The sequence below is a fragment of the Nematolebias whitei genome, chromosome 3 (assembly GCF_014905685.2).
Source record: "Nematolebias whitei isolate Nwh7 chromosome 3, NemWhi1, whole genome shotgun sequence".
In the NCBI taxonomy this organism is placed as follows: domain Eukaryota; kingdom Metazoa; phylum Chordata; class Actinopteri; order Cyprinodontiformes; family Rivulidae; genus Nematolebias; species Nematolebias whitei.
In genome coordinates this window covers 53,481,145-53,497,778 of record NC_056500.1, presented here as the reverse complement: position 1 = coordinate 53,497,778, position 16,634 = coordinate 53,481,145, and the positions used below count along the sequence as shown (strand labels likewise).

Below are 16,634 nucleotides of genomic sequence, written 5' to 3'. Positions count from 1 at the left end.
GAGGGAAATTTCTTAGCTGGGTAAAACTCATTTACTCAAACCCACAAGCTGAAATCTTAACCAATGGTCTAACTTCATCTCCCTTTAATTTGAAACGTGGGACAAGGCAGGGCTGCCCCCTCTCTCCCCTGTTGTTCTCACTGGCCATCGAGCCTTTAGCTATGGCAATTCGCAAACACGATAATATAACCGGCATAAGAATAGGGAACTTGGAACACCGTATAGCCCTGTATGCAGATGACATAATCCTGTTTTGTTCCAAGTTGGGTACCACCATGTCCACAATAACTGATTTAATTAAATCTTTTGGAGTTTTTTCAGGATATAAGGTAAATAATTCTAAATCTGAAATAATGTACTTATCAGAAAAAGAACGTCTCAATCCGCCAGTTTCAACTCCTTATGTAGCGTCCAAGCAAGGATTTACCTATCTAGGTGTTAAAGTTACCCCTACAATAAACGATATCATTCCAACTAATTATAACCCCCTTACGGAATCAATTATGCAATTAATAGAACGATGGTCCAAACTACCCATTTCTTTAATAGGTCGCGTTAATATTATAAAAATGACAATTTTGCCAAAATTTTTATATGTTTTCCAATCAGTTCCACTTTCCCCACCCCTCTCCTTCTTTAAGGAGATAAATAAAACTTTTTCCAACTTCATCTGGAATGGTAAGCGTCCTAGAATAAGACTGTCCCTTTTATATCTGCCTTATGACAGAGGAGGTTTACAACTGCCAAATTTATTATGGTATTTCTGGGCAGCCCAGATCAGGGCAGCTATGTTTTATTTTATTTCTAGAGAGCCCCCAGCGTGGGTTACAATGGAGTCCCAGCTAATCCCGATTCCTATAAACTTATACTTGTATTCGTCAGACAGAAAAAAGCTTATTAAAGAAACAAAAAACCCTTTTCTGAAAAATACATTGCTTGTCTGGCAAAAAGTACTTGATTATTTGGGAGAAAAGCAACAACTATCCCAATTTTCACCCATTTTTGGAAATAGGGACTTTGGTCCAGGTAGAGCAGACCCAGGTTTTAAACTGTGGTCTGCTAAGGGTATAGCTAAGGTATCTGACCTTTTTACAGGGAAAGTATTTATGTCATTTGAAGACCTTAAAAACAAATATGATATTCCTACAAAACATTTCTATAAATATCTTCAAGTTCGGAGTTTCATTTTATCCAAGCAACAAAATAATCTTGTTTTACCCTCTTTGTCTTCATTAGAAGGCATTATTGTAAATCACCTATATGACAGAGGACAGGTGTCTCTTCTTTATTCCTTGTTTGTTGACAAATGTAAAGAATCTTCGGTCAACATCCTAAAAGCATGGGAAGCGGACTTGGGAGAGAGCTTGTCGAGTGAGGAGTGGTCCAAAGCCTGCACTTCAATTCATGCACAATCTGCTAACACAAATTCTAAATTATTACAATACAAATGGCTGACTAGGCAATACATCACTCCAGTTAAATTGCATCATTTTAACCCTAATATTCCTGACACGTGCATTAAATGTACTTTCCAAAAAGGTTCTTTATTTCATTGTATGTGGGCGTGTCCTCAGGTGTTGGCATTTTGGAAGGATGTGTTGATTGTGATTGGTCAAATGATTGGTAAAAAGGTTCCTCTGAATCCTAAGATGTGCATCTTGAATATTTATCCTGAAGACTTTGTTATCCCAAATAACTTGAGATCCTTACTTAATGTCTCCTTTTTGGAAGCTAAACGCTGTATTGCACTCTCTTGGAAGAAAGGGACATTGTGTGGAATTTCACAATGGACTACACAAATGACGTTCTACTTTGCACTTGAGAAAATCAGTTATTTTACTAAGAACAAGCTTGATAAATTTTGGGTGGTCTGGTCTGTCTTTTACACTTGGCTGTGCCAAAATGATATCCAACTCGATGGTTGGAAGGGGGATTGGTTATAAGGTCATACGCTTAGTCAAACTGATGTTTTTGTTGATGGGTCTATTGAGAGTCTGCTGCAAAACCCTTTTTTTTTTTTTTTTTTTTGTCTGGTCTAAGGTCTTCTTTTTAAGTATCTGTAAGTGATTGTCTGTATGTTTCTTATTCTCCTGTTAAAATCAATAAAAATATGTTTAAAAAAAAAAAAAAAAAGATCATCCCCCGGCACCTGCAGTTAAGTCTGTGGCAATAAGGGGCTTTGCAGGCTGCTGGGAGAAATGGCCATTGCTTAGGGAGAAGTTCTGCCCAACATTCAGGCAGTCCTGCTGCCCAAGAGGACCGAGAGGTCTGTTGGGTCTGGGTGGACAGATGGACATCTGTAGCCAGTTTCTTCGGGTCTGCTGTGGGACCGACTGCTACAAGAGATCCTTCCTGCCCAAAGACATCAGCATCTAGAACAATTCTATTGAAACCAAGATGAGCTACAACAACAATTATTTTCCCTTTGGGATTAATAAAATATATTTGAATTTGAATATCATTAGTAACTTTTACTAGTGCTGTTTCTGTGCTATGATGAGCTCTAAACCCTGACTGAAACTCTTCAAACAGATTAATTCTTTGTAGATGTTCAGCAACTGACCTGCAACTATTTTCTCTAGAATTTTTGAGATGAAAGTTAGATTAGATATAGGTCTATAGTTGGCCAGAATTTCTGATTCAAGGTCAGACTTCTTAAGTAAATGTTTAATTACAGCAACCTTAAAGCTCTGTGGTACGTAACCATCCATTAAAGACAAATTAAGTAGATCCAAAATGTGGACATTAATTAGGGGAAATACCTCTTTAAACAGTCTGGTTGGGATGGGATCTAGCAGGCATGTGGATGGTTTGGATGAGGTTATTATTTTTTGACAATTCAGAGCTCAACAGGACAAAAACTGTCCAAACATAAATCAGGCACTAGTGAAATTTTTAAAGTTGTCTCATTTGACAGGGGACTAGAGATAGTAGAAGGAAGGATGGTTTGAATTTTCTCTCTAATTGAAATAATTTTATTTATAAAGAATCTCATGAAGTCATCACTACTTATAGTTGTAGGGATACATGGTTCAACAGAAATGGGACTTTTAATTAGTCTAGCAATAGTACTAAACAGAAACCTAGGGTTATTTTTATTCTCCTCTATTAAAGACGAGTAATATAAAGTTCTAGCTTTACGGAGAGCTTTTTTATATGTTAGCAGACTATCTTTCCAAGTTAAATAAAATTCTTCAACATTAGTAGAGCGCCATTTTCTCTCCTGGTTTCTAGATGCTGCTTTAAAGTACGTAACTCAGAATTGAACCAAGGAGCCAGTTTCCTCTGATTGATTACTTTCTTTTTCAGTGGAGCAATTTTATCAAGTGAAGTTTGCATTGAAGTTGTAAGATGATCAACTAGATGATCTTAGTCTCTGTTCTCTGATGCATTACTCTGCAAGACAGAGGAAAACATTGATGGAAGAGATTGTTTAAATTTGGTTACAGCATTTTCTGATAAGCACCTGCTGAGATGAAATTTACTCTCAGTGACTGTGTAGGCATTTAATGTAAACTCAAAGGTTATTAAAAAATGGTCGGACAGAACAGGATTTTGAGGAACTATTACCAAGTCCTTAATCTCTATACCATAGGTCAGAACTAAATCAAGAGTGTGATGATAAGAATGAGTAGATGTGCGGACGTTTTGGGTTAAACCAAATATATATTAATGTATACTTAAATAAACCCTTTGTAGGTTGATTAGGTTACCATGGCTGTGCTGCATTTGGATACACCCATCAGTCTGAGAAAGGGATCAGTATGTGACAAACTAATTTCAGAGCAACAAAGTCCATGCTCAATATTTCAGGTATTCAATCAGAGCACTTTGATTTGATTTTTAAAATGAGAACACAGTAGTTTATGCACAAGATTTATTTTATGCTATTTTCTACCTGTTGTGCACTGGAAGTGCTGTACTATGTTCCAACATACATTATATTACGGACTGTAAGCATTAGTTTTTTTTTTTTAATAAACAATACAATTATGTTATTTATTTGTATTCATGTTTGTTTTTTCGTTTCAGTTTAATACCACAATTTGTACATAACTTTTATAATTTTGTCTGTATAAAATAATTAAATACTACATTTTCTGATCAGTTAATTACATTTTTAGGTCAAGGTCAAGGTTTTTTATTGTCATTCACATCACACGTGGTACATGAGGTGGAACAAAACTATGTACACAGGGTCCCAGTTACATCCAACAAAAATACAAATTGTAAAGAAAAACATTAGTAAGATCCAAGACATGAACTAAGAAATACGCTAAACTAATAATACACTAAGCACTAATAGTATAAAACAATGTGGCAAACAGCAGCATGAACATGAGTCTGTGTGAGCAGATGAGGACGAATGAACACAGCAACATGAAACAAATCAGCAGCAACATGAAACAAATCAGCAGCAACATGAAACAAATCAGCAGCAACATGAAACAAATCAGCAGCAACATGAAACAAATCAGCAGCATGAGATCAGCATCATGGATTATTATTTTATTTTAATCATCTCAACATCTTATTTTCAAGATGTCTTATTTTTCTTATCTTATTTTCAGATGTAAAGATATCTTATAATCAACATCTCATTTTAATTAACTACTTCAGTAGCCTTTTAAGGAGGAGCTTATTTATAACACAGGAACATGCTTAAAGTCTGAATAACTTTAACATGAAGATAATTATTAATTATTTAGTTTAATAAAATCAAGAAGAAAGTCTTGTCTTTGACTTAAAATTTCCGTTTGGGATTATTTTTGCATTTGAAACTGAAGCAGGATCAGAAAAAAACAAAGAAACAGTGGATCATGACGTTTTCACGTCATTTTGAGAGTTTTTTCCTTGAATCTCTTTCACTCTCATGCGCTGCTCATTCAGTTGCGCGCGCGGGTCATACGATCTCACTCGCGGGTCTGTACGTCCTTCTTTTGTCCAGTATGGCTAGTCATACTCTTCTGCTCCTCGGAAGGAGCGTGTAAGCGAGCTGGTGTGCCATGCGTGCTGCAGCTGTAACATCCGCTCCACAGACTGGGTCCGCCAGGCTAAGGGGAACGTCTTCTCTCCTTGTATTTTTATATATAATCAAAATAAAAATGTGCAATGACTTTGGACTTTTAGGGGCGGAGATTTTAGTTGCCGGATCCAAGCAAACGGTTACCAGAACACAAAGAGTTCCAGGATCTTGTTCCGGCAGGATCTGGCGCAAATTAACCCCTGCATGTGGTCGTTCTGTTTGTTTTCACCAGCTGCAGAGCTTCAGAGCATTTTGGAGCCTTTCCTGCTCCGTAGAGTTAAATCAGAGGTGGCTGTTGATCTACCCAAGAAGACAGAGCTTGTGGTGTACCATGGCATGTCAGCTCTGCAGAAGAAATACTACAAGGCCATTCTGATGAAGGATATGGGTGAGTCTTGTGTGCTGTAATATTCACATGATTTGGTGTGACAAAGGTACTCCCAACTATCTACCTTTCAGAGGCTTTTGGAAACGAGCACAGCAGTCAGAACAGGCTGCTGAACATCTTGATGAACCTAAGAAAGTGTGTTGACCATCCATATCTGTTTGATGGTGAGACATGCTCAGTGAAAGTCAGATGTTTAAGAGGCTTATATATTCTAGATGTGATAAGCTGTATGGTTTTTGTCCATGTTTCCTCTTGAGGAGTGGAACCTGAGCCCTTTGAGATAGGGGAGCACCTAATTGATGCCAGTGGAAAACTTTTCCTCCTGGACAGCATGCTGACCTTTCTGCACAAAGGGTAAGTATGCCTAACTCTATGTGGCTCCACCTGGTGGCCTTTTAGGTTCACTTTGTTTAAACACTGGCTCTAATTTTCAGGGCAGCTGTGGCTGAGTGGTTAGAACAGTCGCCCTCTAATGGGAGAGTTGGGGGTTTGATTCCACCACATGTTGAAGTGTCCCTGGGCAAGACACTGAACCCCTCATTGCCTCTGATGTGTGTCCTATCGATGTATGAATGTGATCTAAAGATCTGATTAGTCTCTACAGATTCAGATGATCTTTGTAGAGATGTAGTAGAGTGATGTATGAATGTGTGTGGAGGTAAATGAGGGCGCAGATTGTGTTGTAAAGAGCTTTGTGTCTTAATTAGATAGGAGCTGTATAAGTACAGTCCATTTAATGAAATGAATACTTACATGGACACTGATCTTTTGAGGTGGGATTCTCTAGGAAGAGTATGAACAATTACTATCTTACCTGTTGTAGTAGTACTCAAACAGGGACAAAATCGAAGAATCCCAGAGCTTGTCTGGTTACAGTTTTTGTTCTTGTTTCTGTTGTTTGAATGAAGGGGCCATCGGATCCTGCTGTTCTCCCAGATGACAAGGATGTTGGATATTCTTCAGGACTACATGGAGTACAAAGGTGGAGCATCCTCTGTGCTATCTTCATTTGCAGCTACGCTTGCATAAGATCATTGTCGAGGTTTAAGACCAGTTAAAACTAGGTCCTCCCTTCTTAAATATTGCTCCATGTCATCCACTTTTTGCTCCAGCTTGGCAATATTTTTTTTTTGTCTTTTTCAGTCAGCATAGCTTTTAGTGACTTTACTTCCTGCACCAAACCAATCAGTTGTTCTTGTTGAGAAGTTAATTTTGCCAGTTCAGCTGACATAAAATTTAGAGATTTCTTAATCTCTTCCATATTTTTCGTGGACAAATCTTTGTCCTTTTGCACTAGTGAAAAAACTAGGTGAAAAAAATCTTTAAAAAAAAAGAGGGTCATTAGAAACATCTAAACTATGCTTGATACCCTGACAGCTTTTTTCCTTCATTTTGAACCATTGAGAAGAAGCTCAGAGGCTCTAGAGCAATGTGGATATCCTAACTGGGCCTTCCTGAAAGCAGAGAAGAAACCCAAACAGGACTCCAGTCAGCCAACAGGTGAAAAGGAGGAATCCAGACCCAGACCAGTGGTCATTCCATATGTTGAGGGAGTATCAGAGAAACTGAGACGTTTATTTTCTAAACATAACGTCCCAGTGGCTTTTAAACCCCAAAATACATTAAAGACTGGTTCATCCCAAAGATCCAGTCCCCCGGCACAAACAGAGTAATATTGTGTACGTTGTTCAGTGTCAGGAGGGTGATCAGTCTTACATCGGGGAAACTAAACAGCCACTGGCCAAAAGGATGGACCAGCACAGAAGATCAACATCATCAGGCCAGGACTCTGTGGTCTACACTCATCTCCAGGCCAGCGGTCACTCTTTCAGGGATGAAGATGTTCACATCCTGGACAGAGAGGAACGATGGTTTGAGAGAGGAGTAAAGGAGGCCATCTTTGTGAAAAGAAATCGTCCATCATTAAACAGGGGTGGAGCCTCCGGGTTCAACTGTCCCCTCTTACAATGCTGTGATTGCTAGTATCACTCAGCCCTCTGTGAATAGTAAGCAGCCATCAGTGTGCTAATGATCCATTGTTAGGCTGATGGTCCTTCTTGAGCATGTGATCAGCTGGTTTTGGTTGTCAGCAGCAAAACTGGTTGATCCACTCTGAGAAGGTGCTATTTAAGAGACTGAGCTGAATACAGCTCCTCAGACTGAGGAAGTCTCTCAGATGAGAGATGAAACGTTTCTACATTTTTTTTTTGTTTTGCTTTGTTTTGGTTTTTTTGAATGTCCAGAGGACCAGATTGAACTTTTTTTGATTTTTCTACCTGGATTATTGAGCATGCATCAGGATACATTGAGAAGAAGGGCTATCACATTTATTTTTCTTTCTGAGCTTACTCGCTACACCAGTCCTTACTTTTTAAAAGACAACTCATTGTTTGGTTGTTCATAATAACTATTTTGAGTTTACCTGTTTAGGTTATAGCTACGAGCGACTGGATGGGTCTGTTCGAGGGGAGGAACGAAATCTAGCAGTGAAAAACTTCAGCAGCAAAGAAATCTTTGTCTTTTTACTCAGCACTAAAGCAGGTAACAGAAACACAAACATGTTGAACAGATTTTTTTTGGTAGTGTTTGAAAAGAAGGAAAACAAAGCATAACAAATGTAATTTAATATTTGATCGACAGCTGTTTTCAGACATCTTTGGCTTGGCCTAATTTTCAGCCAGTTGTTAAAAGGCTGTGGTTAAAGAATTTCAACTTTTGCCTCACTAGGGCTCAGTTTGTTTATAACCCAGAGATCCTGCATTCTGTACGTCAGCATTTCTTCATATCTGTATCTGTGGCCAAGTTCATAGAGGAAAAAAGACAGATCAAACAGAAATAAGAAGTGCAGTAAAATGAAACGCGTGTGAAAAAGGTCATCAGTTTTTCTCTTTTTTGCTTCTTGTTTTGTGAGCAAAGTGTGAAAATAAGGAGAAAGAAGTTTTATTTCCTGCCACAGCTTTTTACTTTCTATAAGATAGAATCATGGTTCCAACATGCAGAGCAGTCATCACAAAAAGTACAAAAACACATGTGAAGTTTTGCTCTTGGGGACATAAAACATCATCTTGTCTTTACCAGATTATAAAATTAGGTTAACTGCATGTTCAGATTAATAACAGTGTCATTAATTTATCAAAACAAACCCAAAACACATGGTGGTATTTGAAAGACTAAAGTCCTATTCACAGGGGATTAATTTTGCCTAAGGACCAGTGTAATCTCCCCAAAGTCTGCTTTTTATGTGTTGCGTTAGCACGGGATAACCAAAGTCTGAGATTTAGCTGAAATTTACAAACATCTGCCGGTTATGATGTTAACGTGCTGCGTTGTCACGACTGGGCTGGTCCGTATAATGTGTTTAATGTGCGGTCCCAGCCGGTCTCAGGCTTTGATGTGGTTTTACAAATCAGCGAAAACTAAAGAATGCACAATATAACATAGTGTTAATCTACTTGTTGAGGAAGAGGCAGGTTCTACCGGCCGGTTTAAAGAGGTAAAAAAAAAAAAAGCCACATTAAGCTTAGATGGACAGCTGTCACTGGTCGTGAATGTGAGCAGCCGGTGACAGCTGACCCGCCGGTTGAAATGAACTTGCGACCTGTCCAGGATTTACCCAACCTCTCGCACAGTGATGACTGGACATGGGCACCAGTGATCCCACTACCCGAGAAGGAAGAAGTGGGTAAATATATGGATGGATGGATTGCACGCACGTGTCTCCGCACCTCCCGTCATCTGCGGTGAACTGCAGAAGGAAGTAAAAGCCGAAGCGAACAAGAAAAATAAAAACCGGATTCCAAAAAAGTTGAGACACTAGACAAATTGTGAATAAAAACTGAATGCAATGATGTGGAGGTGCCAACTTCTAATATTTTATTCAGAATAGAACACAAATCACAGATCAAAAGTTTAAACTGAGAGAATGTATCATTTTAAGGGAAAAATCTGTTGTTTCCAAATTTCATGGCATCAACAAATCCCAAAAAAGTTGGGACAAGTCCATTTTTACCACTGTGTGGCATCCCCCCTTCTTCTTCCAACACTCAACAGACGTCTGGGGACAGAGGAGACCAGTTTCTCCAGTTTAGAAATAGGAATGCTCTCCCATTCATGTCTAATACAGGCCTCTAACTGTTCAATCGTCTTGGGCCTTCTTTGTCGCACCTTCCTCTTTATGATGCGCCAAATGTTCTCTATAGGTGAAAGATCTGGACTGCAGGCTGGCCATTTCAGTACCCGGATCCTTCTCCTACGTAGCCATGATGTTGTGATTGCTGCAGAATGTGGTCTGGCATTATCGTGTTGAAAAATGCAAGTTCTTCCCTGAAAGAGATGACGTCTAGATGGGAGCTGTTTTATGAGATTATCTTAAACAAAGTACAGGTTCGGGGGATGATCGGAGCAATGAATAAACACTCACAGGCTGTTTCTGCTAGAATAATAAGTGTCATTTATTAAACTGCCACAGATACAGCGAAGCAAAGCACAAGTACATTCAGTACAAATCAAACATTGATGTAAAAGCCCCTCACCGTGACACCGACTGGGGAGCCGTTTCAGTCCGAGTAGAAAGGTAACATCAATTGGCTGGGCATCGGATCAGGATCCACAGCAGACTCCAACTCTTATTCTGAGTGTTACACTTTAATACTCTCTGCATTACGTGGGAACATCTCCCAGTAAACAAAACATGCCCACCTGGACTTAAAGTCTGTGAAAACCCTCGAGATAGGGTGAGAACCTCGAGATAGCGTGCTGGAGGAGGCGGGCCAAGCCTCCTCCTCAGGCCTCTCGGGTGACTCACAACAACATGCACCAAAAACTCTTTATATCACAGGTTAAATAGTCAGAAAAACAACATTTTATTAAACTCTCAACTCAGGAGCATATGTTGTTCTAGAACCTGAACATAGTTCTCTGCATTAATGGTGCCTTTCCAGACATGCAAGCTGCCCATGCCACAAGCACTCATGCAACCCCATACCATCAGTGATGCAGGCTTCTGAACGGACGTTGATAACAACTTGGGCTATCCTTGTCCTCTCTGGTCTGGATGACATGGCGTCCCAGTGTTCCATAAAGAACTTCAAATCGTGACTCATCTGACCACAGAACAGTCTTCCATTTTGCCACACTCCATTTTAAATGACCCCTGGCCCAGTGCAAACGTCTGAGCTTCTGGAGCTTGCTTAGAAATGACTTCCTCTTTTCACTGTAGAGTTTCAACTGGCAACGGCGGATGGCACGGTGGATTGTGTCCACTGACAATGCTTTCTGGAAGTATTCCTGAGCCCATTCTGTTATTTCCTTGACAGTGGCATTCCTGTTTGAGGTGCAGTGACGTTTAAGGGCCCGAAGATCACGAGCATCCAGTATAGTTTTACAGCCTTGACCCTTACGCACAACGATTGTTCCAGATTCTCTGAATCTTTTGATGATGTTATGCACGGTTGATGATGATAACTTGAATGAACCAAGATGGCGCCGGTGTGTAGGGCTGCCCGTCTTTCGCTCTCTGCTTGTATTTTATTTTTGTTATTTTTACAATGGTTTGTGCAGAGTGCCGAGTCATATTTTCAGTATGATCGTCGGGCACTTTTGGAGCTCCGTACTTTTGCTGAAATTCCCGCAGAGTTTTTGAACAGCGGTCAGCACTCTCCCCCACCGGTCCTATCTGAGATTCCTGCGTTCCTTCTGCGTGACCCTGGCCTTTCTCCATGGAGGAAACGTCGCAGACGTCGTGGGAAGCGTGCAGGGATTTTGGTGAAACTGAGGCAAAGTGTGGATTATTCTAACAGGACTCGCTCTGGATCTGATCATCTCCTCTCTGACCCGTGGTGCTCCCGGGGCCCGGCTGCTGGCCAGCTGCCCGCGCGCTCAGTCCATGGAAACACCTGGAGTTGTTTACCTGTGCGCCGCACCAGCAGACCAGGAGGAGCCGTTCTTCATAACCTGCGCCCGCTGGCGCGCGCGTCTCCATCCGCGGCTGTGCCTGTGTTGGACAATATCAAGATATGTTTAATCAACGCAAGGTCTGTTTCCAACAAGACGTTTATCCTCAATGACTTTTTTAAAGATGAGGAGTTGGATTTTCTGTTCGTCACAGAATCATGGATTTCTGATGGTGAGTCCAGCGCCTTGGTGGAACTACTTCCTCCGGACTGTGTATGTTTCAATGCCCCGCGGCCATCAGGTCGGCGCGGGGGGGGGATTATTAACAGTTTTTAAAGCAAACTTTGCGTGTAAACAGTTGTCCATCCCGGTGTCCCGCGCCAGCTTCGAGCTGAGCGCCTTTGAACTTGGACACTCTCCTCCGGTCCTGTGTGCGCTCATCTACCGCCCACCTCGTTCTAAGGACTTCATAAATGAATTCTCTGACTTTTTGGCTGATATCACTCAGAGATACACTCACTTTTTGCTTATTGGTGACTTTAATTTGCATGTGTGTTGTCAGGAGAAGCCCTTAGTGAAGGACTTTCTGGATTTATTGGACTCTTTTAATTTAGCTCAGCAGGTGAGCGGCCCCACCCAAGAACATGGTCACACGCTGGACCTCGTTTTAACACGCGATGTCTCTGTTTCTAATTTGAAAATCGGTGACAATGTTTTTTCAGATCGCATGCCTGTATTGTTTGACTTCACCCCCCCTTGTCCTACTGCTAAGACGTGCGTTCCTGCACGTACACGTTCCATTAACCGTTTCACTGCTGCTCGTTTTAATGAAGGTTTTAATTCTGAGAGGATCGAACAGCTCTCGGTGTCTCTTACCACTGAGGAGCTAACCTCTCAGTTCAACTCTGCCTGTTTAAATGTTCTGGACCGTGTTGCTCCCCTTAAGACCAGAAAAACAAAACTTAAATCAGAGCCTTGGCTGAATGACGTCACGCGAGCCGTTAGGCGGCAGTGTCGCAGAGCTGAACGAAAGTGGAGGAAGGACAGGCTCCAGGTGTCTTTTCAAATGTTAAGGGAGAGTTGGCGTCACTATCAGAAAACCGTTAAAGCTGCCAAATGTAAATTCTTTTCTGATTTAATTGTCTCCAACTCCCACAACCCCCGAGTTCTTTTCTCCACCCTGAACTCAGTTCTACACCTCAGTGAGCCTTCACCTCTGGAAGCCTCAACTGAGCTGTGTGAGAACTTCCTCCATTTCTTTTTAGAAAAAGTGGCAAACACCCAGGCACTCATTTCTCCACCAGCTCATGATCTGTCCATCCCTTCTCAGTGTGTGGCTGTGTTTGACCACTTTGAGCCCATCTCTCTGTCCTCTCTGGAGCAGGTAATGTGCAGCATGAAACCATCTGGTTCCCCTTTTGATGTGGTCCCCCCTCGACTGCTAAAGGAAGTTTTTCCTACCCTGGGTCCTTTTATCCTCGCTATTCTGAATAGCAGTTTATCCTCAGGTGTGGTGCCAAAGACTTTTAAACATGCTGCTGTCCAGCCCCTCCTGAAAAAAACCTAACCTTGACCCCTCAGTCATGTCCAACTTCCGGCCTGTCTCCAGACTCCCATTCACCTCTAAACTACTGGAAAAAATTGTGGAGTCTCAGTTGAAACAGTTTTTGGGGGATCACGCTATCCTTGAGTTATTCCAATCTGGCTTCAAATCTCTCCATAGCACTGAAACTGCTCTACTGAAGGTTTTTAATGACATTTTCATTTCCACAGACGCAGGTGATTCTGTGCTGCTTGTCCTATTGGACCTTACATCTGCTTTTGACACCATCGACCACAATATCCTCATTTCTAGACTGGAGCAGTGGGTGGGCATCACAGGGTCAGCCCTTAAATGGTTTGGGTCCTACCTCTCTGACAGAACCTTGTGTGTCAATATCAAAGATTTTAGTTCGGCATCGACCGCACTCCAGTGGGGGGTACCGCAGGGGTCCATCCTCGGTACCCTTCTCTTTTCTTTATACCTGCTGCCACTAGGTGCTATCTTCCGCAAACACGACATACCCTTTCATTTCTATGCCGATGATTGCCAAATTTACTTCCCCCTGAGGCACAGAGGCACACGCTCTATTCAGCCTCTTCTTGACTGCCTGGCTGACATCCGGGACTGGATGGCTTTAAACTTCTTAAGCTTCAATGAGAAGAAGTCTGAAGTCATGCTGTTCCATCCCAGTGGCTCACTCATGAACCATGACATTGACCTTTTCTCTCTAGCCCCGCTAGAGAAACAAAAGGTGACTAATCTGGGGGTGATAATGGACCCGTCCTTAAAACTCAACAGTCACGTAAACATGATGGTCAAATCCTGTTTTTTTCAGCTGAGACGGCTGTCTAAGCTGAAGCCTATACTCTCCAAAAAGAACCTCGAGACAGTGATCCACGCCTTCATAACATCTAGGCTTGATTACTGCAATTCACTTCTGTTTGGAATCAGTCAGTCCTCCATTGCTCGTCTACAACTGGTCCAAAATGCTGCAGCCCGATTTTTAATTGGTACAGGCTATAGAGAGCACATCACGCCAGTTTTGGCCTCCCTGCACTGGCTACCCATTCACCTTCGGATCCATTTCAAAATTCTCATGTATGTTTTTAAATCACTGAACAGTTCCGCCCCATCCTATCTCACTAATCTTCTGCAGCCATATGTTCCACCGCGCTCTCTGAGGTCAGCAGACCAGATGCTTCTCTCAGTCCCAGAAACCCGTCGTAAGCTCAGAGGTGACAGGGCTTTCTCTGTTGCAGGTCCACGACTGTGGAATGAGTTGCCACTGAGTGTCCGGCAGGCTCCCACACTCTCAGTCTTTAAGTCTCGCTTGAAGACCCACTTCTATTCGCTTGCCTTTAACACGGTGTGATTTGTTTTGGTCCGGTCTGTTCTCTACTCTGTTGGCCATTTTAGTTAGCTTCTGCTGCTATTTAAATCTGTATTTCTATTTTATGTTTTCCTGTCTGCTGTGCATGTTTGGTTCTTTTGTACAGCACTTTGGTTGGCCTTGTTGCTGTTTTAAGTGCTATATAAATAAATTGGTATGGTATGGTATGGTATAACTTAAAAGTCTTTGCTATTTTACGCTGGGTAACACCATTCTGGTATTGCTGCACTATCTTTCTGCGCAACAATGGTGGAATTGGTGATCCTCTTACCATCTTGGCTTCTGAGAGACACTGACACTCTGAGAAGCTCTTTTTATACCCACTCATGTTGTCAATTGACCTAATTAGTGTTAATTGGTCTTCCAGCTGTTCGTTATATGTTCAATTTCCTTTTTCCAGCCACTTATTGCTACATGTCCCAACTTTTTTGGGATTTGTTGACACTGTGAAATTTTGAATCAACATATTTTTCTTTAAAATGTTACATTTACTCAGATTAAACTTTTGATCTGTCATCTATGTTATATTACGAATAAAATATTGACATTTGCATCTCCACATCATTGCATTCAATTTTTATTCACAATTTGTTTAGTGTCCCAACTTTTTTGGAATCAGGTTTGTACTATACCTCTCATGGTCCCTGATGTCAAGCCATTCTTGTTCCTGTTCACGCCTGATGTTATCATGTTATACCATACCATGTTATCTGGATTTTCAACCACACACCTTGCCTTCTGGATTCCCTGTTTTTGCCTGCTCCTCGTCTGGTTTTGGACTCTGTTTTCTGACCACGGTACAGATCTTGTTTCTGAGTATCAATGGGATTAACCTGTCTAAATAAAGGTTGAATCACGACTATGCCTCACGGATCACGACTTGGTTCTGGTTTCTGCTCACTGCCTTCCTGTTCATGACCCTGCTTCGACAATTGGACCCCGTTTTTGGATTTGCCCGCCTACGGACCATTTACAGCACCAGTTTTGCTCCACAGCTGCTCTGCCAGTGATGTAATCGCTGTCACGCTGACAGGTGACTCTCTCCTTCCAGCCTGTGAAGACCTGGTAACTCAGCTGATCCTGACTTCTCTGTCCATCAGCAAAAATAATAAAAACTGTTCTTTTGTACTCCGGTGTCTGGCTTAGGTGGCTGTGTCTGAGCGGGAGGCGGCTGTGATTGAGTGATTACAGCTGTCGTCCTCCAATGCAATAGTTGGGGGTTTGAATCCACCAGCAGTCACATGCCGAAGTGTCCCTGGGCAAGACACTGAACACCTCATTGCCTCCGATGTGTGTCCCATCAGTGTATGAATTTGATAATGCACTGATTAGTCTATTGAGAATGATTTCTTCAATTAGCTTTGTACTTAGGGATGCACCAATCCACTTTTCCACTTCCGATACCAATATCTGAGATTTAATATTGGCCGATACTGCTCTGATACAGAAAAGCAGTGCTGAATGCCGTTAAAAAAACTCAGCGTGCTCTTTAGGGTGAAATCTCTGGAGATGCTTGATTAAGTTGGTAGTGTTATAACTGAAAATTTTATTGACACCCCCGGCACCGTCACTGTGCATGTATTGCACGTAGCTGTCGAATGTGTTGGCTGAGGTAGTGTGAAATAGTTCCAGATGGCTGATCCTTTCGCTCACATCATTTTGAAAACAATCTGTGCGGCGAGTTCGCTAGCGCATGATGTCACTCAGAGTACAAAGCATAGAGTTAGAGTGAATGAATCTGCCCAGGCATGGATTGGTCACATTGTCACTGATACCCAATCCAGAAGTTTTTTTCTATATCGGGACCGATACCAATATTGATCTTGATAAGATAGAAAGGTGCTATATAAGTACAGTCCATTTACCATATTTGAATTCAAAACCCGGTTGTGATATATACTTCATTTTTAGAATAACTTTGTAGTGTTTGCAATGTACATAAACATTTAGTGTAAGCTGCAGTTTGCTTTGGCTTCATTAAATGGTGTCTTTTCAGGGGGTGTAGGCATGAATCTTACAGCTGCTGACACGGTCATTTTCGTGGACAGTGACTACAACCCTCAAAACGATTTGCAGGCTGCAGCACGCTGCCATCGGATTGGTCAGAACAGGTAATGTGGATGGAAAATTGTTTCTAACAAATAACACAGCAAAATGAGCCCTGATCAACTATATTACAGCATATTACTATTTATCAGAAGCACAGGTTTGCCTTTAAAAACTGCTGTTTGCTGCTGTTTTCCCACAGGACTGGGAAAATTACTCTGTAGATGCCATTAGGGTTATCTGTAGCAGCCAACAGCGTTATCTGTACCTCAGTGTGAAAGTGTACTTCCTGTTTGCAACACAGCTTTGCACTGTAATAACACTGTTGCACCTATGATGGGAACTTCCA

At 41.5% G+C, this 16,634-nt stretch overlaps 1 protein-coding gene across 1 annotated transcript in view; it reads left to right on the top strand.

The window, feature by feature from the left end:
- LOC119407552 (chromodomain-helicase-DNA-binding protein 1-like) overlaps positions 1 to 16,354 on the top strand; it is a 40,845-nt gene extending 24,491 nt beyond the window's left edge. Inside the window, exons 4-9 of the mRNA XM_037674372.1 lie at positions 5,259 to 5,414; positions 5,486 to 5,578; positions 5,672 to 5,768; positions 6,323 to 6,396; positions 7,845 to 7,955; positions 16,236 to 16,354. Of these exons, the coding sequence (XP_037530300.1) occupies positions 5,259 to 5,414; positions 5,486 to 5,578; positions 5,672 to 5,768; positions 6,323 to 6,396; positions 7,845 to 7,955; positions 16,236 to 16,354 (650 nt within the window). The remainder of the gene's footprint in view (positions 1 to 5,258; positions 5,415 to 5,485; positions 5,579 to 5,671; positions 5,769 to 6,322; positions 6,397 to 7,844; positions 7,956 to 16,235) is intronic.
- Positions 16,355 to 16,634: the final 280 nt, after the last annotated feature.